Source organism: Castor canadensis, chromosome X, assembly GCF_047511655.1.
Source record: "Castor canadensis chromosome X, mCasCan1.hap1v2, whole genome shotgun sequence".
In the NCBI taxonomy this organism is placed as follows: Eukaryota; Metazoa; Chordata; class Mammalia; order Rodentia; family Castoridae; genus Castor; species Castor canadensis.
Genome location: NC_133405.1, coordinates 77,542,642 through 77,568,598, shown reverse-complemented (window position 1 = coordinate 77,568,598; position 25,957 = coordinate 77,542,642). Strand labels below are relative to the sequence as shown.

Genomic DNA, 25,957 nt, shown 5'->3' with positions numbered 1-25,957 from the left:
TTATACCAATCTTCCTAGGGTTTTTAGAAGACACTTTTTATTTTTACTAAAGATTAAGCCAGTCAACTACACAACACAGATACAGCTGAAGTTGTACCACAAAAGTCAGTACCTGCCCATACTCATAGCAGAAGGGAATCAAAATCAAGGTTGCAATGTAATTCCACTTGATTCTAAAAATCAAGTCTGTGACATTGAAGCAAAGGAACCTTTATCAGAGTCCCCCTTTTAAAGAAACCCCAAGGAGAGATGAAAAAGCACAAATGATCACTTCATGCATTTTATTGGTAGTCTATATTTTAAATCTGCAGTATGACATCTTACATAGGGAAAAAGCTTCTTCCTAAAAGATAACTATTAATAATCAAACCAGCTTTAATATGACTGACCTTTCAAGGTCTTGTTTTGCATTAAACAAGTTAATTTTTAGCAGGTGTAAAGCACTGTACAAAAAAAGGAAATTGGGTACATTCTCAAGATTTAATACAGGGCTTCCCAACCAGGAGTTTGCTGGATAGATATTGAAAGGTGTTATGTTCAGGTTTAAACTGAAAGAAAATGAGAAACCAGGTAAAGCAAGCCAACCAAATTCATTTCACTTTGTGCTCTGCTTTTTTGAAAGTCTCTCCCAGAGGTCAGGAAGCCCTGGTATAACAATCACTTTAGTCTTTACAGAGCATACATTTATCTGCTTCATGTTCAAAAACATAAAGGCAGCCTTTGTTACTGTTCCCCTTCCAAATCCCTTTAGGTTCTTATAGGCTTCAGAAAGCTTTCCAAAACTGCTGCCCAGTTCTTTGTATGAATCCAAGTAAACATCCACTAAAGCAGCTCTTCCTGGGAGAAGATAAAACAGGCACAGATACATAACCAGGCCAACTGCGTACCTACTCAACTTGATACCTGATCACATGGCCCTACATGTTTAAAAGCAGCACCAGGGACAATGGAGCTATCAAGAGGTAAATCCAAACATTGGACAGTTAAAACACAAATTATCAGTTAAAAGGAGGTTAGTTAACACGGCACTAAATACAGAGCTAAGGCTGGGCAGCTGGCTCAGCCATAACTTGATATTGGAATCAATCTGCAAGATGAGGAACTGATAGAGGAACCTTGAAATAACAAGGCACAGTGGTATCATGGGGTTCACTCTCACTCAACCCAAATGACTATACTGCAGCTTGTGGAACTTTAGTAAACAAATCATAATAAAAAATAAGGCTCTCATTGTAATTTTGAGTTCTGGATATACCCATTTCTTTTAGGTCTGAATCCAAATTATCTATATAGACATGAAAAGAATCATAAAACCTATAAACTATACTTTACCCCTTGAGAGTTCTATACTGTAGACCTTTAGTACATACAAACTAGAATTACTTACATGAGCCCATTCACTTGTTAGAAGTATTAGACAATATTTTAGAAATGTTCCAGTTAAGGAAAAGAATTCTTAATTTCGGAATGCTAAAAAATTTTAAAGGGCAGGTACTGAACTTACAGCTGCTTTTAGTTGTTTATTAAAATTCTGATTCAAAAATAAAATAGTAGTTCCTCAGACCTTGCACTTCAACTTTCCACACAAAGCATGTTAACATCAATTTACATTTCCAAATGCTTTTTGCAAAAGTACTAGTTAATTCAACAAATTACAACAGTTATTGAATATTAAACATACTGAAGAATTATACTAAAGGGAAAAACACACTGACATTTTAACATGTGCCTTATCAACGTCTTGTATTACTAAGGTACAGAATACTTTAGAAAGTAGCAATCAATATAGTCTCATAAGACTTGTAAAGAATAAAAAGTGCCCTAACAAGTGTGGCTTCTATGTACTTCATATTGGTAAAACACTTGACAGGAAGCCATAAGATTTAAAAAAAAAAAATCAAACAAGGCAGATTACAATCTTTTCATAAAAGAACAAAAGAATATGGGGGGGATAAAAATATCCTATCTGTAAAATAAAAATATCAACAACCACAAGGTGCCACTGTATTCTAGCAAGCCTGTTAAGAATGGCCTTTTAAGAAGCATTTTGCAACATCACCTCCCTATCACATGATTATTTGGGGAACTGCCTGAAAGTCATACCTGATGATCAACCCATTTCATTTTGTGAGCAGTTGGGAAGCAGGTGGTTATATACAAAGCGTACTAAGTGATAACCCTTCATAAATGAGACAATGACAATGGGGAGAATACTTGGCATGGAAAGAATGTTCCCTCAGGAAAAGAACCCCACATTATTTGATGTAACATTTACAGCTAACCAGTTTCCTAATCTTAAAAATTTGGACGAACTCCAATAATCATGTTCTTAAAGACTGACTGTAATATCTCCTGGCACTAATGGTTTTGTTATGAACTGTACAATTACCTACATTCCAACAGTAATATAAACAGTTTTCTCAATCTCCACCTCCATTAACACCACTGAGGGAGGTATCACTAACATTCTTTTTAGAGCAAATATTTCAAATTAACACAGCTGTCTTCTAATGTTGCCAGTCTACAAACTTTTGACTTAATTTTGTTTTCTAGTCCTAATAAATCCCAACCTTATCAGGCGCTTAAACGAAACACTGCAAATGTTTCACACTAGTAAGTGAATTTTGAAAACCATCTTAAATATTAAAGGTAATTTAGGTTTTAGTACTTTTCCCTATGCTTTGAACAATGTAATCTCCCAAGTTTTTTCTCGTTCCTATTACTGCATGAAGTTCAAAGTAGGTCTTAAAGACAGAAAAAGTGCAAATATACAAGACGAAATGTAGTCTTTTGCAAGAAAATGTTCCCTCACAAATAGGTGTCTGGACTCTGGTGGGGGAAAAAAAGATTTTTGTTCTCCATTGTCCATCTGACCCTTACAAATGATCTTGTCTTTAATGTCCACAACACTAGTTGTATGTAATAATCATGGACTGCAAAATAAAAAGTAGCAATTTCTGCTACAAATACTTAAATTCATTCTACAAAATCCAATGGATATGAGTGCTACTGAAAAAGGTGTCTACATGCACATGTCAAATATGTGCATCTATTGAGGGTTAAAAACTTAAAAGTTCTATCTCCAGTGTTTATTAATAGCTTCAGCATCTACATTCATAACCAGAATTCTGCTTTAGTTACCTCTTACGTGAATACTTCACAAATGAGTAATACGTTTTGGGAGGTTAGGAAGATACCTGTTGACAATAAACTTCCTTTTATGCTTATAATGTGCTGTAGTTGTTTTTAAGCTATTTAAAGTGAACACCCCTGTAATAATGTAACATCTTATACCAAGAGGAAAACGGGTTTATTTTAATCAGGACTACCCCACAGATCTGAAAACTATGATTACACCTTAGGAAAGGGGACAAGGAGGCTCACAAATATAAAGAAATCCTGAATTTTACATGGATAATTCTTTTAAAAAGATAAAATTACACAAGCGCCATAAACAGTGAAATCTGCTTATATTAAAAAAAAATAAGTGAAGCTTTGGACATTACTTCCTTGCAAGAGCAGTACATATCCTTAGTAAACAACTACCATATTTACAAGTTAAATTTCCTTGATACTTAGGTAGGATTGAGAGCCAGAAGAAAACATGAAAGAATGAACTTTGAAATAATCTTAACAACTAAGGTGGTAACAGTGAAGGTAACCAGGTAATTCCTAAAGCAGACTTGTTTATTTTGTAGAGTATTACTATATCTGGGTAGTTCGCTCATTTTGTTAAAGGCCAAGGACGTGTTCAATCTCTCTTCTGGCCTATTAGCTTTTCCCAGAAAAACAAATTATCTGCTCCATAGTCAAAATAATCCTAACCCCAACCAGCCTCAAAAGAGAAATTAAATAAGAGTATTGGTGTTATCATGAATCTATTCTTACTACTAAGAAAATAACAAAGTACCTATCCATAGATGGTGAGAAGCAGTCTCATCTTCACATATGGGCAGCACAATTAAAATGTGAATTTCAAATAACCCAACACTGATTCACTTTCAACTAAGTTCTATCCTTAAAAGTATCCTTAAGAGTTTTATCCTCAAAAATCCCTTATCAATATCTTAAAATGTGACATGTTAGATCTGTGCTAGACAGTGACGAAATATTAACAAGTGTGCTCTAGTACCTTACATGATAAACCTTGAAAACAAGCAAATCCAAGACTTTCCTATTAGCACACACATCTGTACCAACTGCAATTATTATGTTAAAAATGGTTTATAGTCGCTTTCCTCCACCTTTTTTTTGAGGAGCAGACTTGCAAAAACATCAATTTAACTTATGCTAAGTGGTAGTGGTTTGTTTTAATTAAACCAAAGAAAACTGCCAAATTTGCTGATCTTCTGCCTCATCTATTCAAATAGAATACTGGGTCAAGCTGCTGCTGCTGCTCTCACCAAATGAAACCAGTCTGCATTACTGTCTTCATGAAAACTTTCTTCAGAGCAGTTTTCTTTACTCTCATCTTTCACTTCCTGCCTAAATCCAAGTTAAAATCTGATTTCCATTGGTCTTTAATGCAGTTTTATTCTGCATAGTCCTTCCTTTTCATGTCACAGTAGCTGTTCACATACATTAAATACAGATATGTTCTGCTCTTGACATCTACACACTTACAAAAGCAGCTTTGTACTTTGTTTGGTGTGTTTTTTTTTTTTTTACTATGTTGGCTCACAAAAAGCAGTTTTCTCATTTCTAAGCATGGTACTTTACAATTTTTAATGCATTAATACAACAGTGCATTGGAAAAGTACTGCGCCTCTACAAAATAGTTTTACATTTTTAAACAAATGAATGTGATTTTTTTCACTTACACAAGCATAGGCTTTTTAATATTTCCACAAGATAAATATCTCAATTAAACTATAAGCTCACTCTATAAGTGTGCCACAGTGATGGGCTTAGGACAGTTATACACTCAAAAGATCCTAACTTTAGTGTTATTTACACTGACGTGTCCAGTATCACCGAGTCTGAAAAGTGAACAAACAATATTCAGAATGTGACTGAATAGTGTCAACTAATAACTGGGAATGGTATAGCTTTAAGTAATCACTTATTTAACACATACTGTAACTTAGTCTTAACCAGGAATTTTCTTTGCCCCTCTTTCCTATGGCATGGGAAACTTTAAAAGATCAATATGAAACAGACAAGAGCCATTGCTAAGGCAGATAGTTTAAGATAACAAAGGAGAAACTGACAAGTATACATGATAAATCATCAGTAACAGATACTGTCAATTCACCTGGTACTGAAATAAGACTTTTAGGTCCTAAAACATTGCTTTTCAAATATTTTCTTTTATTATGGAAGATAAATTGGAGATTCTTTCAGAAAGCAATGACTCAATTCAGGTTATTACTTTACATTTAAGCACCACTCAAAAAGTGGACATAAAGCAAGTGATTCCTGTTTGCCCATCACTATTCCAGCCACACAGCTGAGAGTTCAGATCTTAATTACACAACACTTTCTCTGTTGCCAGAAGCTAGGACTGCTCTGCGACAAATAGGACAGGTAGAATTCTCAGATAACCAGCGATCAATGCAGTGAACATGGTACTCATGGGAACAAGGTAGTTTACGAAGTTTGTTGCCTTCTGTATATTCTGTAATGCAAACACTACATGTTTTCAATGCATCGTTTTCACCAAAACTTCTCATTGCCAAGTTGTCAATCTGTTCTTTGGTGAGTCCTCTGGGTTGGTCATCATCATCTTCATTTAAGAGGAAAAACTGAGCCAGACTAAGGAAGGGCAAAGAGCCACTTTCATCAAATGTGACTGGAGCCCTGTGTCGACCCTCTCGCCTGGCACCTGATGAAGAGCTTCCTTCATTACCACTTTCAAATACCTCTGAGCTACTTTCTGAACTTTCACCACTAGAACTGGAACTAGGACTGGAACTGGAACTCAAACTGGAACCAGAACTGCTACCACCACCAGAGCTCCCTCTTCCATTCCGTGACTCTACCCGTTCCATATTTCGACTTGGGACTGAGGCACTAGGCTCTGAATCACTATCACTGTACATAAAGTAGCTTAGCTCACCAAAACCTGTCATTATCTGCCTTAACATGGTCTGAATTGCAACAGATGTAGTCTCGCTTAAACCAGTATTTAAGATTCTACGAATAGGAATCCTGATAGTACTGACATAGGTTCTCACACCTGCCCGCTCAGACCGTGAAAATGTGCGCCTAAAACCTCCTCGTTCGCTTTCATAAGTGACAGTGTTGTTTGGAGTCTGAGACCTTGACCGAGTTCTGCTAGCTATGCTATCTCTCTGCCTATATTCTCCAGGACGAACTCTTCTTACTTGAAGATCAAGGACTATGGTTGGAGGTCTCTGTCCTGATCCTGTAGATTCACCACTGCCAGGTGTGTCTGAAGAACCTACTCCTTGAGAGGCATTTCTTGTTCCGGAAGCTGCAAAAAGACCCCTACTTATCAACTCAGGTCCAGTTATTTGCTGTCTCAATGTCACGTGGTGCCGGGTTCTAGAACTTCCCTCAGTCTCACTTACCAAAGGGTGCTCAAAAGTCTGAGATGAGATGCTATGATGAGATCTTCTTGGAATTTCACTCATTGGATGCAGAGGTGATCTACTTCTTTCAGCTCTCGCTCTGGTTCTCCGATGGTCTGGGCTCCTGCTTCTTGCCCTCCTCTGACCTCTGGTAGGTGGGACTTCCCCTGTCAATGCTTCAGTTGAATTTCGTTCTGACCTAGATGGTCTTGCAGATGTTGATTCAGATGGTGGATTTTCCACTTGCCTTTGGCTGTTGGTTTCCATATTTTCTCCACTAGGACGTCTTGCAGATGGCTCATTTTCATTCTCTGGATTTTGGCTCCCATTATTACGGTTAACATTTATCTCTAAACTGAATCTGAAATCACCACTGTTTGGATTAGTCCGGCTTACTGCTCTCCAAGATTGATTTCCTCTTTGCCCACTTCTTGTCGTATTTCCAGTTTGTCTGACAGAGTTAAGCCAGTCTATTATAGAGTCACCATTAGACACATCATCTGAAGGGTCTCCACCTGTTTAAAACAAAGAAAGGGGAGAGGGAGAAAAAAGTACTACTAAAATTAGGACAATCATATGCTAGTGCTCAGAAACTCTGTACTAAAGAATTAAAAATTCTGAACGAATTTCACGTTTACAGATCTTTGCAAGCTACACCACAGATCTGTAAGTAAAAGTCCAGAAAAGTTCAATTGTATTTGAAAAGCACAAGCTAATACTAGAGAAATTTAGAGAAGTTTTTTACTTTTAAAGGGATCTAGAGGAAGTATTTTCAGTATTTCATAACATACAAAGCCCAGCAGATACCATGGGACTGTCAGAAGGCAACTTTTATTTTAAGTGTACTGTCAAAATACTAATGCAATCAAACTACATAAGCACTGTTAAGGCATAGAGCTAGTATTCTAGCTCTAATTTTCTGTCAAATTTTCATGACTCTACAACATTACTTTTTCTAAGCACTTAGTGCCTTTGATAACACCTGTGGTTATCCTAAAATACAAGACTATTGTAGGCACAGTGAAAACATAAACAGGGTTAATGGTTTAAAAGTATTTGAATATTTGATGTGAACCTGTAAATGAGATTAAATAATCAGCCTGAACCTAGCATGCATATATACGTGTGTAATGGTGTACTCAAGAGCCAAACTAATACCATAGCTCTTATGTTACATAGTCAAATTCCTTTCTTCATGCTGTGGAAAACACCAGACATGAGGCTAAAGCGGATTTTTCAGCAGCAGCACTTACGACATTTTAAGCCAATTAATTCTAGGACCTGTGCTGTGCATTGTAGGATATCAGGATGTTTGGCAGCATAACATACCTGCCCTCTACATGCTAGATGCTAACAGCAAACCCTCAATTGTGTCAACCAAAAATGTCTCCAGACACTGCCAATACCCCCAAGGGAAACAAAATTGTACCCTGTTGAGAACCTCTGGGATACACAATTCAGTATTTCTTTTCGCTATTTGAAGCCACATGTTTATAAATAAAGAATCAAGTAGGAGGAAATTTCAATGGAGGTGGAAAAAAATCACAAATAGGACAGTTCTCACTGTGTCCCAATTAACACAAACAACCCAAAGGTGAGGTAGAAAAAAAACATGCTGACATTCTCACCAAATATCAAGAAAATGTCACTTCTCTTTTTATGACAGTTAGTTACTTTAGCACCAAATTAATTTGTGGCATTTCTGGATAATCTCTGGCTGACATTTACTATTATGAGGTTCCTATCACTCCATCCTCTACCCAAAAGCAAAATATACCTCTGTTTTCATCTGAGTTTTGTGGAGGTGGACCCTCTTTAATTTGTTGTAGTCTTCTCAGCAACTCTTCCTCAGTACTTTCACCTGAAAAGTTAACAATGTTTGCCAAATTAAAAAGGAAAGTCAGCCTGTCTCCCCGCTACCTCTTTTGGGTTTTTCTTGAAATGGGATCTTGCTATGCAGCCCAGGCTGGCCTCTAACTGGAGATATTTCTACCTCAGCCTCCCAAGTGTGAGGACTACAGGTGTGCATCACCACACTTGGCTAAACCAGTGACTCTTAGAAACAAACACCATAGGGCAAAGATAAGGTTATGGAAGTAACAAATAGTTCATCAGTGACCCACAGTGATCTGACTCATAATGATTATAAAAGAAATGTCATGGCGAGGCCCCGAATTCAAACCCCAATCCTACTAAAAATGAAATATTATGTTTAAAAGTTAAAAGCAAATTAAAGAAAACCTAAAAATAAAAATAAAAAAAACCAGAAACTCTAAAATGAGAATCAAGTAGTGAATAAAATTCACTTCTTTGGGAACATACATTATAACATATAACTTGTATATCTTTACAAGAGATGGAGGTGTAGCTCAGTGGGAAAGTGTTGCATGTACAAGGCCCTGGGTTCAATCCCCAGCACTAACAAGTGCTTTTGCATACAGTATCTTATTTCTTAAAACTTGAGTCAGGGTGGGGAATCCTCATTATGTGGCCCAGGCTGGACTTGAACTCTTGATCCTCCTGCCTCAGCCTCCCAAATAGCTAGGATTACAGACATGAAGAAACCGGGCTGGTGGAGTGGCTCAAGTGATAGAGCGCCTGCCTAGCAAGTGTGAGGCCCTGAGTTCAAGCCCTAGTACTGCAAAAAAAAAAAAAAAAAAAAAAAAGAAAGAAGAAACCAACTGAGTGACTTACTTGCCATAAGCCACAACTAATAAAACTAATAACAGGGACAAAAATTCCAACTAAGGCATTCTAATTCAAGTCTGGTACTGTCCCTGTCTTAAAAGTCATGCCTTCAAAATTTATGCTATCACCCAAAGGTTAGAATTCAATAGAAATGAGAAGGCAGACAGCAGGTATACTAAGTTTTAACAATGATCAAATGAGACCTCATCTTGCAAGAGACTAAACATTAAGTTCTAACTGCCATTTTACCCATGGCTAGCCCTGGAGAATTACAATTAAGACATAATCAGAGATGACAAAACAGGGTAAGTATGTCCTAGGAACTAAAATTCCCATTAGTTATTCCACACTTGGATTCATGTCTAGTAAGTTAAAGCTAACTAACAACAAAGATTGCTTGGCTCCATACTTTTTGATCCACTGTATTAAAAATTCGTAATATATTACATAATAATTCCTAATTTTAATTTCTCTGACATAAGATAACTCCAAATATGAATGAGTAGAAATCAGGTAATAAATACAGCAGTAAATGCTATTCTATATCCTTGTACTTATCGCTCATTAAGAAACAGATTTTTAGAACAAGTTATTTTTTAAACCCAGCCACTTACAGATATAAATCCTTAAATTACAAGTAGCATACCTGGGGTGCCTAGCAAATTGTTATCTCTCATAAGCCTATAATCTTCTTCGCTCAGGTTATTTACAAATTGATAGAAAGCTTCTTCCCGATCCAATCGGTCCATCTGACTTCTGCGCTGTGCTGCAGACTGATCACCATTTCCTTTATCGTTAGAATCTGAGTTTTCCATCTTGATGAACAAGTGGAAGATTATCTAAAAAGAGAAAAGAGACCAATCTGAAAAAGAGGTCATTATGTATTCTATGCAAGTTTTAATTGTTTAAATCAAGAATGCAGGTCAAGACATAGATTTTAAGATCTCAAATAAATGAAAAGCACCATTCTAGGAAAATATAAGGGTACAGGTTGGCAAACTCCTGGGCCAAATCCAGCAATGTTGCCTATTTTTATTCTCCTTATAATCTAAAAACAAGTTTTTGACATTTTGGGGGACTGGTGCTAGGGACTGAACCCAGGGCCTTGAAGGTATACACTCTACCACTGAGCTACACACCTTAGCCCCTGGGTTTTACTTGTTTTGTTCTTTTCTAGAGATAGCGTCTCACTACGAAGCCAACGTTGGCCTGGAACTTGTTATGTAGCTCAGGTTGGCCTCAAACTCACAATTTTCCTGCCTCAGTCTACCAAGTGCTAGCATTACAGATATGCACCATCGTGCTTAGCCACTTTTACTTTTCTCAATGGTTAAAAAAAGGATTATTTTGTGATGTGTGAAAATCATGCAAAATTCACATTCCAATGTTCATAAAGTTTTATTGGAACACAGCCATACACATTCATTTACATACTATCTATGGTTGCTTCTGTGATATAATGGCAGAGTTGAATAGTTGTGACAGATTGTAAGTGGCACTCTCATTGCTTTACACTGCTGCTCTGCATACTGTTAAGTTCCCATGATGCAATTATAATCTGATAGTATTTCAAGCGCCATGTGTATCACCATACTGTGACTTTTTAAAATTACCAGTATACACTCATGTCAAATGAAGAGGAAAGTGGACTTCAAATGTCACACTTAAAGGCACAGCAGAGGATAGATTTTCATCAGATTAGATGACAAGACTGCACTCATTATGCTACAGGACTATAAATGTGCTAATGCAGTACAATATACACCAACATTATGAGACTAAAACATTGCCACAATACTCCTATGATCTGAAAAATTAGAAAATTTAAAGTTAAATATCTCTTCTAACATATTTCCTCATAAAAATAAATTAAGCTGGGCACTGGAGGCTCACGCCTATAATCCTAGTTACTTGGGAGGATCATGGTTCGAAGCCAGCCTAGGAAAATGGTTTGCAAAACCCCACCTCCAAAATAACTAGAGCAAAATGCACTAGAGATATGGCTCAAGCAGTAGAATGCCTGCTTTGCAAAGCATGAAGCCGTGAGTTCAAACCCCAGCCCCATCAAAATAAATAAATAGATAAATAGATAGATAAATAAAGATCAGCATTCAACCAAACTAAGTTTCTAAGTAGCTCACTTTCAGCCAAGCAAGGAAAGCAGTTTATCAATGGTAAATGAAATTGTGTTTGAGTGTAGAAATGTGTCCAGAAGAAATAAACTTGTATAATGTTGGGTTCTGGTGAATACAGTTGTACAAACAATTTAGGATACTAGAACCAATGTCACTAACCAAGCAAATGGAGTGGTTTTACTTAGCTTTGATGAGTTAGCTGATAGTATTCAGATATTGGTTACTCAAAGATGCAAGTATTGATTATACAAGAAGTTAAACTAACCGCAGAAGTAGCCCTATGAACAATCTGCATGAAACTACAGTGAGAATTTTTTTTGAGACAGGGTCTTACTATGTAACCCAGGCTGGCCTCAAACTTTCAATCCTGTGTCAGACTCAAGTGCTGGAATTATAGAAGTGCACCAACTCTGGCTCCAAATATAAGTATTTTAAAAAGAAGTTAAGAAAACACTAATTCAGCACAACCTAAAGCAGAATCTACTAAGATGTGTTACAGTTATGAAAATACAAAGTGCTTAAAATGTATGGTTATTCATTCTTATTCATCAGCAGGTATTATGCATAAAATATTTGAATCCACCTTGTTACTGAGTCAGTCGTGTCAATGGTGAACCTCACTCAGAAATCTTGACTTGCTCTACCTTATGGCATTTTTATGGCTTACCACTGGGAAAATTTCATTGTGATTTGTGGTACTCAAGGAAAAGACCAAATTCTTTTTCTTAATGAGAAGAACTACCCTCAATTACTATTTTCAAACAATGAATAGCTTGGCAAATAAGCTTTTGATGCTTACTTGATAATATTTCTTAACGAGTAACAAGGGAAATAATGTTTGTTTATTTTTCGGCGGCACTGGGGTTTGAACTCAGGGCTTCACGCTTGCTAGGCAGGCACTCTACCACTTCAGCCACTCTGCCAGCCTGGGAAATAATGTTTACATGGAAAACTTATGCTATGGTAAAGTCACTACAACACTAACTAGCATGAGTATCAACAAGCTAGCAAAGAAATCAGAGGCTTCATTTCCATACAAATTTTTAACATTTATTTTCTGAGCTCAAACTATAGATTTAGAAGTGTTCTTTGGATCTCAAAGTAAGCGGAAAGTAACTTTCCTTATCTAAAATTTCATTTACTGTGTAGTTGACGAGCTTCTATCTAGGCTTCAACTGGAAATGGTAACTATGCAGTTTAATGATAAAAGGTAAACTTCGTCAAAGGTAATTAAGAAAACAATCTAAGGCTGGAGATGTAGTTCAGTAGTAGAGTGCATGCCTAGCACACACAAAGCCCTGAGTGGATCTCTAGCACCACAAAACAAGAAAATATCTAGTGAAATTGTATAAATGCCTTCTCTAAACAGATGAACATGTTTTGTTAAAATCATATGCTTATAGGTTGCTTAAGATAGTGTTATGCTGCTGGGAGCCAGTGGCTCACGCTTGTAATCCTAGCTACTCAGGAGGCAGAGATTACGAGGATTGCAGTTTGAAGCCAGCCCTGGGCAAATAGTTCTTGAGACTCTATCTTGAAAATACCCAACACAAAACGGATGGCAGAGTGGCTCAAGTGGTATACCCTGTCTAGCAAGCATGAGGCTCTGAGTTCAAACCCTAGTACCACCAAGAAAAAAAAAAAAGAATAGCATTAAGGAGATTAAACCCCAGAAGCAGATTCTTGCAAAAAAAATATGGAAATGTAAAAACCAGTATCTGGAGCAAGAAAATGGGTCTTGTACTGAGTATGGAGAGGAACTTACTATAATAAAAAAAAAAGGTGAGGTCTAGAGACTACAGCACAGTAAAACCTGACAATAAACCTAGGGGGAAAATTCTACAATAGACTGTCAGATACACTGCAAACAGGTAGAAAAAAGTATGGCCACCAAAAATGGGAGGCAATTGGCCTCTTGAAGCAAACTACCTGTTTTTGGAAATAGTCAAGCAGAGGCTGTATATTAAAGAAGGGATTCCATATTACAAAGGAATTGGAACAGACTGATTTCAAAGGCCCTCTGGACTAAAATATTAAGTATAGTTAAATATCCCCCTGTTCTTAGCATAGGGTAATAATTAAGCTACATATTCCAATGACACAAAATTACAACACTTTCCTGGCAAGGCCAGTCCATTTGTGTTGCCTCATCTTACCCTCCAACATACCTATGCTTTACTCCCTTCACACATCTAATGCTGTTCCCTCAAACCCTTTCTAGTCTCTCTTTATTTCACTCGAACTTCAGGTTATGAAAGCTTACATCCTAAGAAACTAATACTACTTCAGGGAGCAATGTTTCCATTCATCTCTGCATAAAGCACGTCTGTGCCACCAGAGTAGCACTTCTCACCTTCATGATGTTTATATTTTTGAAGTGCATAAGTCTTCTCTTCCTAAATATTTCCTTTACAGAATCAGAATTATAGTCCATTAAAACTCTCCTGAAAGTCACTAGCACAATGCCATATACATTGAAGATTAATCAAATAAGTAAGCCAAATCCAACATGAATCCTGAGTTCATTTCCCTTAATAACCTGTTGGAACCTACTAGCACTGTCCAAAAGAAATATATTACAAACTATAAATACAATTTTAAATTTGAAGCAGCCACATTAGGAAAGTTAACACTCTCTCTCTCTCTGGGTGCAGGTGGCTCATGCCTGTAAATCCTAGTTACCCAGGAGGCAGAAATCAGGAGAATCATGGCCCTGGGCAAACAGTTGGTGAGACCCTATCTCCAAAATACCCAACACAAAAAAGGGCTGGTGGAGTGGCTCAAGTGGTAGAGCGCCTGCCTAGCAAGCATGTGGCCCTGAGTTCAAACCCGAGTACCACAAAAAACAAAAACAAAACAAGACAGACGTGGTAACCTACACCTGTAAACCCAACACTTGGAAGGCTGATGCAGCAGAATCGTGAGTTCAAAGCCAGCCTGGGCTACATAGTAAGACCTTGTCCCAAATTAAAAAAAAAACTTTGGAAACAACCCAGGTGCCCTACAGCTGATGAATGGATCAAGAAAATATACACACAATATACTTTACTCAGTCATAAGGAATATGTGGCTTGAAAGTAAATGGATGCAATTGGAGGACATCATGTTGAGTGAAGTAAGCCAGGCTCAGAAAGACAAAGGCCACATGTTTTCTCTCATACATGGAAGATAGAGCCAAAAGATAAACATATACACAAAAACAAGCATGTAGAACATATACAAACTCACATGTAGAACATGTTTGAATTATGAAACTACTTTATGGAACTTGGGAAAAGAGGGAAAGGAAAAGAGAATGATAGAGTATCAGTAGTACTGTAAAACATGATGTGAAGGTAGAGGATATAAGGATATATATTGAAAGCTGTTGAAAAATGGGGGTTGGGCGGTAAAGGGCTAAGGGAGAGTAATGGAAGGGGTTAAACAAACCAAAGTGTAGTATACCCACAGTGGACATACATTGAAAAACCCCTTTGAACATCAACTTAAATGATAACAAAAGACAGGACTGTAAAATAGGTACAGTGTGTGGCGGGGGGGGTACTAGTGAGAGGGGGGAAGGCAAATGAAGGAGATTAACATGAGGGTATATAGTTGATGGACTTTATATTCCTACATGAAATAGAGCAAAGAAACCTCTTGCAATTGCTTTAAGTGGGGCACGGAAGGGGTTTAGGGGGAGAGACAATGGGGCGATGTAACTAATGTACAATATTAAGTCAAGTTGGAATTGTCACTATGAATCCCATGTATAATGAATATATCCTAATAAAAACAATTTTAAAAATAAATGCTAAATAACCTGAAAAAGAAAGAAACCAGGCGCCTATGGCTCATGCCTGTAATCCTAACTACTCAGGATGCAGAGATCAGAAGATCTCAGTTCAAAGCCAGCCAGGGCAAATAGTTCATGAGACCCTATCTCAAAAATACTCAACACAAAAAACAGGTCTGGCAGGGAGACTCAAGTGGTAAAGCACCTGCCTAGCAAGAGTGAGGCCCCGAGTTCAAAACCCCAGTACTACCCCCACCCCACTCCCCCATAAAAACATTCTGGTGGTTAGCTCAATAGAACACTTGCCTAGCATATGCTAGATTTGTCCAGCACTGCAAAAACAAAAAAGTCCCCAACATGTTACCAATATTAAAAAAATCAATGAAAAATTCCTTTGTAAATGCTGTTTTCTAAATGTGATACATATTTTTATACTTAGAGCACATCTCAAATTGGATGCTATTTCAACAGTTAAAGTAGGGTATAGTCCTACCAAAGCAAGAAAGTTGTGCTTAATGGAATATATTTTATGCTACTTCAGTTTTTTTTAACTTAAAAGTGAAAGAAAATCAAGACTTCAGTTCCACAGTTACACCAGCTACATTTCAAGAGTCTAGCAGCCACCATATTGGATACCATAACTTCAAGGCATTTTGAGGGGTGGTGCTGCTGGGGACTGAATCCAGGGCCTTGTACATACTAAGCAAATGCTCTACCACTGAGTTATACTCAGCCCTGCATTTTTTTGGGTGGCATTGATATTTTGAGCTCAGGACTTTGCCTTTCCTAGGCAGGCGCTATACCACTTGAGCCATGCCTCCAATCCTTTTTGTTGTGGTTATTTTGGAGATAAGGTCTCATTTTTTTTTTCCAAGCTGGCCTAAACTGTAATCCTTCTTTAAGCTTCCGGCCATGCCTGGAATGACTGGCGCGCATGCCAACCATGCTCAGCTATTGGTTGAGATGGGTGTCTCAGAACTCCCTTTCCTGGGCTGGTCTCAAACCTCAATCTTCTCAATCTCAGCCCTCCAAGTAGTTGGGATTGCAGATGTAAGCCATCAGCACCAAGCTTCTGCTTTTCTTTCTTTCTTCTTCTTTTTTTTTTTTTTGTAGTACTGGGGTTTGAACTGAAGGCCTACACCTTGAGCCACTGCCACTTCATCAGTCCTTTTTTTGTGATGGATTTTTTCAAGTTAGGGTCTAGCAAACTATTTGCCTGGCTGGCTTTGAACTGTGATCTTCTTGATGTCTGCCTCCTGAGTAGTCAGATTACAGGCATAAGCCATCAGTGTCCAACTTGCATTTGTTTTTAATGTAGAGAAACCCCACATAGGCAGTTTCAAATTTTCCCAGTTTATTGTTTATACCCTATAAACCCACTGTAGGTAAACCCTTTACACATTTTTTTTAATTTTTATTTTTTTCATATGTGCATACAATGTTTGGGTCATTTCTCTCCCCTTCCCCCTGCCCCCTCCCTTACCCCCCCTTACCCCTCGCTACCAGGCAGAAACTATTCTGCCCTTATCTCTAATTTTGTTGGAGAGAGAGTATAAGCAGTAATAGGAAGGACCAAGGGTTTTTGCTAGTTGAGATAAGGATAGCTATACAGGGAGTTGACTCACATTGCTTTCCTGTACATGTGTGTCATCCTCTAAGTTAATTCTTCTCCAACTAACCTTTTCTCTAGTTCCTGGTCCCCTTCTCCTACTGGCCTCAGTTGCTTTAAAGTATCTGCTTTAGTTTCTCTGCGTTGAGGGTAACAAATGCTATCTAGTTTTTTGGGTGTCTTATCTATCCTCATACCAACCCTTTACATTCTTAACGTAATTATACTGAACATGTTACAGATATGTACAGGATAGGTAATTCTTTTTTGTGCTGGGGATCAAACCCAGGGCCTCATGCATACATACCACATAACCTAGGTGCTGTACTGCCATGTTATATTCCCAGCACCTATACAATAGGTAATTCTTTCCTGTGCTCACCCATCTTCAAGACTGACTCCTGGCCAGATGCTGTGGCTCATGCCTATTATTCTAGCTATGCAGGAAAGCACAAGTATGTGGCTCCCATCAAAGAAGCAGTTTGTTCCCCATAGTTGGCTCAGGAACAAAGAGAAAAATCTGATTTTATTCCCTGCTTTTGCCCAAAATCTCCATCCTTTTTGCTTTAATTCTATATTTCCCCTTGGCTAAGAGTGGAAGTTAAGAGTTCAGCACTGGGAAGACACCTCTACACTGTAGGGACAGTTATGAGATGACCTACGACTGTAACACCTACAGAGGTCCCACAACCAGAGGTAATTATATTTTGAAAGAAAAGGAAATCCTGAATGCAAGCGATACTCTCAAATGTCTTGTAAATTAATCTTACTCTCACACACCCAATGAGCCCAGTCTCATTTTAAGCAGTCCTGTCCTAGTTCAGAGGAATAAAATGAAGAAATATAATAAATATAATCTTAGTAAACACAAGCCCCTTAGTTCAAACCCCAGTACTACCAAAAATAAATAAATAAAAATGCTTGTGTGAGCACCAAATTAAAAATTAGCCCTGGACTGGAGGTGTGGCTCAGTGGTAGAGTGGCTGCTTTGCAAGCAGGGAAGCTCCAAGTTCAAACCCTAGTCCTACCAAAAAAAAAAAGCATCCAAAAAATCAGCCTTATCTATTAAGTCTGGAAGAAATTACCTCTTTTTAAAAACAATAGTGAGTGGGTGGGCGGAATTAAAGCAATCTGACATGACCAGCTACTATAGTGTGCTGAGCCATTAGCACCTTTTGCATGTTTTTTTCCAAGCTCCAAACTATTGTCAATAAAATGCTAAAGCTGCTTGTGCCAGTTTCAGTTTTTATGCTTTTTGAAAATCACAGGTATCAATACAAAAGCACATCATACTGAAAATGGAAGGACAAGCATTATAGTTACTAACAGAACTTCATTAAGAATCTCACAAAGAAGCAGGCACTGGTGGCTCATGCCCAAAATCCTAGCTACTTGGGAGGCTGAGATCAGGAGGACTGTGATTTGAGGCCAGCTCAAGCAAATAGTTTAAGAGACCCCTCTCCAAAATAACCAGAGCAAAATGGCCAGGATGTGTGGTCCAAGAGGTAGAGTGCCTGCTTGCAAGCATGAAGCCCTGAGTTCAAAAACCCCTACTTCACAAAGGAGGGGAACCAGCAAGAGAGGACAGGAGTGGTTGACAGGAGATGAGTATGACTGAAGTACATTACATACTATGCATGAAAATATATAATGAAACCCATTAAAAACTGTTAAAAGGTAGGGTTAATAAGAAAGTAATTGATGGGGTTAATTACACGAATGTATGTAACTATCACAATGAAACCCATTTGTGCAATTTATGCTAATAAAAAAAATCATGCTGGGGGCATGGCTCGAGTAGCAGAGCACCTGCCTAGCAAGTGCAAAACCCTGAGTTCAATCCTCAATACCACCAAAAGAAGTTAAATCACAAAGAACTAGCCGGGCGCTGGTGGTTCACGCCTGTAATCCTAGCTACTCAGGAGGCAGAGATCAGGAGGATCGCAGTTTAAAAGTTCAGAGACCCTATCTCGAGAAAACCAATTACAAAAAAAAGGCTGGTGGAGTGACTCCAGGTGCAGGCCCTGAGTTCAAGCCCCAGTATTGCCAAAAAAAAAAAAAAAAAGAACTACTAGATTTGAAGTCAGAATATAAAATACCATCATATATGTAAACACCAAAAGTGATGCCAATTTTTCATATATATAAAATGTTTAATTAAAAATTGTTTTTGGGGGCAGTACTGGGGTTTGAACTTGGCATCATCCTTGCTACACAGGTGCTCTACCACTTGAGCCACTCTGCCAGCCCTGTTTTGTGTTGGGTATTTTTGATATAGGGTCTCAATAACTATTTGCCTGGGCTGGCTTCAAACCTCTATCCTCTGATCTCTGTCTCCTAAGTAGCTAGGATTATAGGTGTGAGCCACCGGCACCCAGCTATTTAATTAAAATTTTATGAAATCTGCAATAGACAAATAAATATTTGATAACAATGAGACTAACTTTTTAATTCTATACATGGGTAGCAGGGGAGAATTCGGCTCTGTGGAAAGGAAGATAATGAATTCTAGTTTTGGTTGTAAACTGGCTATGTAAACTTCCTGTGCCTCAGAAATTCTATCATGTTACAGCATTAGATTAAACCATCTACAACATACCTTCCAGTTCTATGAATCTGTGATTGTGAATAAGATAAAATCTAGGTCACATTATAGTATCAAGTCACAAAAATAAAGCTTTAAGAAATAACATGAATAACTAGGATGCAAACTTAGAAGCTGTGCTTTTCTCACTGCCATTTTGCACTTCTCATATTTTAAAAATGGAATGTATATAAAGTAATCTTAAAAAAACAGGCCAGGTTCATGTTTTACTCCCTAATTTATTGCAAGGTAACTCACCAAACACAATCTGTTGGCAATTTCCAACAGAGGCCTATCCGAGGATACTACCAAGGCAAGCAGTACTGCTGACACTACTATACCAATGAAAGATATAAATTATCTGAATAGCAACAGGAACTTAGCTTCAGTTATATTCTTCTATCTTTACGTTTGTAAAGTATAGCTGGAAAAAAAACAAAACAGATTCAGGCATGTCCCTCGAGTGTCAAATCTCCTGGCGGGAAGTATACTGACTCGTGGCTCACAATTTTGACTACTAAAATCCTCTAAAACAGTTAAATTGAAACAGTAGAGGGTCAGGGACATAACTCAGAAGTAGAGTGCTTGCCTAGCATGTTGGAGGCCCTGGGTTCCAGCCTACGCCACACAAAACAACAAAAAAAGGGCTTGGGGTTTGGCTCCAGTGGCACAGCAAGCCCAAGGCCCTGAGCTCAAGACCTATTACCACAAAAAAAGTATTAAAAAAGAAAGAATATTAAGACCTCCAGTAAAGTATATCACAGGACAGAAACAGAAGACCATGCTGTGCTGCCTATTTACAGGAATGAGTTAGTTAAACTCCAGTACTGAGAAAGAGAGAGAGGAGGAAGGGAAGGAAAGGAGGGAGGAAGGAAGAAAAAAGAAGGAAGGAAGAAAGAAAGGAAATGAGGGGCTGGAGAGTATCTGCCTATCAAGTGCAAGGCTCTGGGCCCTGGGATCCAACCCCAGTGCCACCAAAGGGAAAAGAAGGAAGCGGAAATACTTCACCTCATTTAAGTACTTTGAACAGTGAATTTCATCTTCAATTATCCATCTCATGATCTTTCACTACTGAGGCGTGTCACTAAATCAGAATTTTTCATACCCATAAACTCAATTTTGACTTGCTTCTTTCATTATTCACAAAAGAACCTCAAAACCCAAAAGGTTCATGTGTTTGTTTTTTAAATTTTTCAATGTAAAATCACTGATTAGTGGCATTGTTGGTGTTCGTCTGTAACTAAACTACTATTTTTCTTCCTGGTAGTGGGGTTTGAGGTCAGGGTTTCACGCTTGTGAGGTAGATTTGTGAGCCACACCTCCAGCCCCTACTATTTTAAGGACATAAGATTTCCCATCACACCTATAATCCCAGCACTGAAGGCTGAGGCAAGAGGATTGTGAGTTCAAAGCCACCTTGAGCTACCCAGCAAGACTAGTAGCTTACACCTGTAAATCCTAGCTACTACTCAGGAGGCAGCAATCAGGAGGATCTCAGTTCAAAGCCAGCCCCGGCAAATAGTTCTCGAGATTCTATCTGGAAAAAACCCATCACAACAAAGGGCTGGTGGAGTAGCTCAAGGTGTAGGCCCCGAGTTCAAACTCCAGTATCACAAAAAAAGACCTTGTCTTAAAAAAAAAAACAAAACAAGAGTGGCTCAAGTGGTAAAACACCTGCCTAGCAAGCGTGAGGCCCTGAGTTCAAGCCCTAGTACCACCAAAAAAGTAAAATTTCCCATCAAAAATAAACCTTTTTTGGGACAGTACAGGGGTTTGAACTCAGCAGGGCCTTGTACTTGCTAGGCAAGCACTCTACCACTTGAGCCATGCTGCCAAACTTTTTTTCCTTTAGTAATTTTTCAGGTAGGGTATTTCATTTTTGCAGGGCTGGCCCCAGACCATGATCTTCCTACCTATTGCCTGCCTAGTAGCTGAAATGATGGGCGTGTACCACCACACCATCTTATTGATTGAAATGGGGTCTTGCTAACTTTTATGCCCAGGCTGGCCTTGGACTGTGACCTTCCCAAGTAGCTGCGATTACAGATGTGAACCACCACCACCAGCTTAAAAAATAAACTTATAGAGAGCGAAGCCAATTTTTAAAGTTAAAAAACATTTGACCAAAAAATAATTACCTGCATCAATCACTGCTTTTGTATTTCAGACTAAACGTGCTGACCGCTGTCCTTCCTGAGCCACTATTTCTACATAAAAATTATGAGTACTCTGGTTTGTCCAGAAGAATAATAGTTTATACTCGTACTGAAGCAATACTCAGTATGACCTCCCCCCACTCTCAAAAACATTCCACTGTGCATAGTTTATGCTGTCACCTTAGTTGTGCTATTAAAAGAAATCATTGACCAATAAAAAATGAAAATTGTAGCTAACTCCTTTCTTCCTGAAGTCAAGATCAGGAGGGAAGGGACTTTTTTTTCATTCCAGAAAAAATTTGAAACACCATAAATACAAATGCACCCTCCCAAAGTATCATGTTCATCACCAAGCAAACCCCATTAAACTGTCAAACATTGTAACTGCAACACAACCTGTAGTTGTGAAATGACAATCTCCCAGGGGCTTTCTACTGATATTGGTCTCACACATACATTTGTGCTATTATGACTAATGAGATTAAAATCTTGGGCTGAAACACTACAATGAGAAAATCCAGAGCAAAAAAGCCAACTATAGATTTCAGGAGGAAAACCTCAAGTTCAAAAATATATACCCAAAATTGAGATGTATCTTTCTGGAAAGCTTCCATATTCAGGATTAAGAAAAATTAATGAAGGAGAAAACAGATATAGGAGTATTACTGCTATTTTAACACCAGTTACCAAACTTCAAAATATTATGTAAACAATGACTTTTTAAAAATCAATGAGCCACAAGATGTTGGAAATCTTTGTTACACAAAACTGTTGAAAACTAGACTTACAAAAGAAAAACGTATCCCTATCCCAGGCAGTGACCCAAAATTCTAGCACCCCATTGGTCTATATTTGATAATTTTCTAATTCGTTATCTACTCTATGATAAATCAAGGAAACAAGCAGTGTTCTAGCATGCTCAAGGCCCTGGGTTCAATCCCCAACACCAAAAGTGCAAAAAAGTCAAGGAAACAGGAGGCTGGTCAATGACATATTCTATTTCCCAGTTCACCAGGGATATGGAAAAAGTAATGCACAATACTATAATTTCATAAACAAAAACGCTTAACTGGATCTACTATATTATTTAAGGTCTCATTATATGCTGAAAGATACCAGGCAGCCTAACATTTCCAGATGTTTTCTTATTAAAGCTGTTTCTTAAAATGATATTTTAAATTATTAAGTTTTATCAAGAGCAGTAATAGTTGAAACAGGCCAAAAAGAGTGGGGGTAGTTACCAGGTTAAGTCTCACCTGCTTCATTAAAGCAGCCTACTTTTAAGAGTTAATGAAAGTTTTTGATGCAATATAACCTGGATACTTATTATGACTTTTCATTTTCATTGCATTCTTGATGTAACTGGACAGCAAACAGGTCTAGTAGATGCATCAAAGTTTGGTGACTTCAACATCACAGAGAATTGTGATAAAATGTGGGCTCTATCATTTAATAGCTTTTTAAGCAAGGACAAATTACTTAACCTAATCTCTCAGTCTGTTTCCTCTGTAAAATAGTTAATGTCTTCAGGAGGCTTTGTTGTGAGGATTATAAAATAACGCATGTGAAACACATGGCCTGGCACTACACCTTTAATAGAAGTCAGTAATGAATTTAGGTTAACTATTCATCCCAGTTTGCCTTGAATAATCCAGATTTGCCCGTTGTCCAATAACAATCACTAATAATGCTTTTTTTGATGGAAAACGTTTTGTCTTGGTTAGTGCAATCACTTTATGTGGCTACCTTAATAATGGTTATGATAATGAAAGGAATTAATACCAATCAGAGTATTATATACCAATTATGAAAAAAATTTTTGACTCGTGAAGGGGGAAAAAAAACAACCAGCACACAAAATAGTGTAGGATGTCTCTATAAGATATTCTACTGATACTTCAATTAGTTATTCATTAAACAATTAAAAGCTATTTTATTTATTTATATCCATGTCATTCCAACAATGATTTAAGGTAGCAAGTTTTTTGTTCTTTCTGTGCTATACAGGTTTGGTAAACTTCAAATATTACTTTAAGAGTAAAATCCACAGAGAAAGCACTGGTGAGTTCTAAGTACTGAGAAACATAACCCTTTGCATTCCCAGTGAAAAGCACCCATTCTCATCATGAAGAATACCCAACACCAACTAACATTATGTCAATTAGCCCATCTAATCATAGGGTCTGCAAAACAGAACAATACATTTTTGTAAATACACATTCTACATATAAATCATCAGGAGACACAACAAAAAATAAATTACCTGACTTATGACATAGTACTGAAATACAATAAACTGGATTTTAGTTTTCTTCACTCTGCTCTAGAAAAAAAAGAATCCATTATTCTTCCTCTTTTAATAAGACACACATTTCCTCTGAAATAAAAAAAAAACACATCCTTAAGAAAACATACATCCTATGCATCTTAAAAGTTACACACATAAACCCCATATCCCAACCTTAATGCCAGTATTTGGATATTTGGGGAAACCAAGGTCAGAGGGAACCAGGAGTTAGATAAAAGTTTTCCTTTAAAGGCAGAGAGACAATCTACCTTTTAATACAAGCTTGCTTAAAATAGGCCTTTCCTTATCAGACCAGTAATTATTTTCAGATTCTGATAGTCATTTTCAAGGACTTATTTGGCACAACACACCAGTCTAAGGCAGGAACTAAAGTATTACAAGTCACTAAGACATTTTAAGCTAAGGAATGTTTGTGACTTTTTCAGTAAGAGAACTGTCCTAAAATCGTGTTTTAAAAAGGGCTTGGTCTTTCTGGATACTTAACATATAGTTTCACAGTTTAGGAAACTGATTTGAGCAGGGAGGAGGCCTGTAATTGTGGCTGCCTGCTCTCAAGTCTTCCAAACTGACACAATATACCTGATGGGGTGATAGTAGTTGCTTTGTAATTACCAAGAGACAAAAATAATTAGTATTCTTCCTCTCTTCAACCATCCAAAAACACTGCAGTTAATTCAGGAAATGCAGGTTCCTTATTTCCAGGAAAAAATTATTGGGAGCCTTGCAAATGGTGGATGACAATCTAATATAAATCCTCTTGCTCCAAAATGAACAAAATGACCTAAATAACCAGACTGCTAGGCCTCAGATCCCCTGACTAACCTGTGGAATAAGTATGGTGAAACTGTCCAGGGAAGGAACGTGGCTGTCTCCTCCATCTTGAAATTAATCAGCATAAGGGAAAAAGGGACTGAGTATTCAGGAAGCAGAAGCCCAACCGGTTAATACTAGTTACTAAACTATGGCGTACGTGGCAGGTACCGCCCGCAGAAGCCGAGACCCTTAGGGTTTTTTTTTAAGCGGGGGAGGGAGGGGTTGGGTTGTTGGCGGATTGCACGGAAATTAACTTGAAAATCATTTGGCCCAATTCCCACCCGTACCCAGGGAAAAACAAAACGCAACGGCTTTTCCCTCCGTTTTTTCCTTTTTTTTTTTTTTTTTTTTGGTGGGGTGGTGTCCTTCCAGTGATATCTGGCAAAGGATACACCAGGGTTATAGGCGCAAGGGAGTAAGGCACATTTGCCTGAGATCCTCAGGGAAAATGTCATCGCGGCCCCAGGCGGCACCTAATTGGTAGTGCCATACGGAAGGGCCCAAAAGGGGGTTTTGCAAATCCCGGGAAAATCTAAAGGCCCAAGAGTTCCCAACATCTGACTTAAGAGTAGCCTTACCCTCCTCCCATCCCACTCCCCACACTACTTCCCAAACCCAAGCCCGACAGGTAAAACGCGGGGCGACGAGGGAAACCGGACAGAAATACCCGGGACACTCTTAAGATTCTCACGCCCGAGGCCGAAAGTCGAAAATCGCCTCCCCCGAATCCTTAGGGCTTGGGAAGGCCCGGGCCGCGGCTCCCGGGGCCACCGAGAGGAAGTACTAGCCACCTTCTTCTTCAGTGAGCCGGTCGACTCATACCGCCCCCCCCCCAACTAAAATGGCAGCGGCGACTACGCCACGGAGCCCCCACAGAAACGGGCCTGAGGTCCGGAGGCCACCGCTGAACCTCCGACACTACGCGTCAGTCGGGCCATTTTGAGAACGCGGTAGCCGCGGCCCGGCTGCCTTGCCCTCACTCCACATCTATTCCTCAGGACTCCCACGTCCTCACTTACTCGCTTTCGGGCACAAGACTTGACTGGCTTGGTTCCGCCGGCGCCGTCAAGGCTCCTCCGCGCCTGCCCCGCCGCCGCTCGGAAGCCCGCCTCTGAGGAGACGCTGGTCGAGACCCGCCTCTACCCCAGTGCCCGCTCCAAGACGTTGTTCAAGCAGCCATTATCTTCCCCATTGTTACCTAGCAGTGACAGGAAACGACGGCCCACAACAGGAAGTGATAACGCCGCGTCCCAGCCCCGCAGCCCCACTCCCAGCCGCTGTCCAATCGCAGTCGATTCCTCGAAAAGGCTCAGTGGGCAGAGGGGGCCAGCCGACGACGCGACGACGCGGGCGGCG

The 25,957-nt window shown here is 38.7% G+C and overlaps 1 protein-coding gene across 4 annotated transcripts; it reads right to left on the bottom strand.

Annotated features, from left to right (window-relative positions):
* Positions 1–267: 267 nt before the first annotated feature.
* On the bottom strand, positions 268–25,957 carry Rlim (ring finger protein, LIM domain interacting). Of its 4 annotated transcripts, XM_074063464.1 has the most exons (6): positions 25,621–25,956; positions 24,611–24,666; positions 23,744–23,803; positions 9,868–10,060; positions 8,311–8,394; positions 268–7,048 (listed from the first exon to the last, which is right to left on the bottom strand). In XM_074063464.1, the coding sequence occupies exons 4-6, from the start codon at positions 10,034–10,036 to the stop codon at positions 5,469–5,471; spliced, it is 1,833 nt and encodes a 610-aa protein (XP_073919565.1). In that variant the 5' UTR covers positions 10,037–10,060; positions 23,744–23,803; positions 24,611–24,666; positions 25,621–25,956; the 3' UTR covers positions 268–5,468. The 4 variants fall into 4 exon arrangements, with proteins under 4 accessions (XP_073919565.1, XP_073919566.1, XP_073919564.1 ...); XM_074063465.1 differs by lacking the exon at positions 24,611–24,666 and having other exon boundaries at positions 23,744–23,857; XM_074063463.1 differs by lacking the exon at positions 24,611–24,666.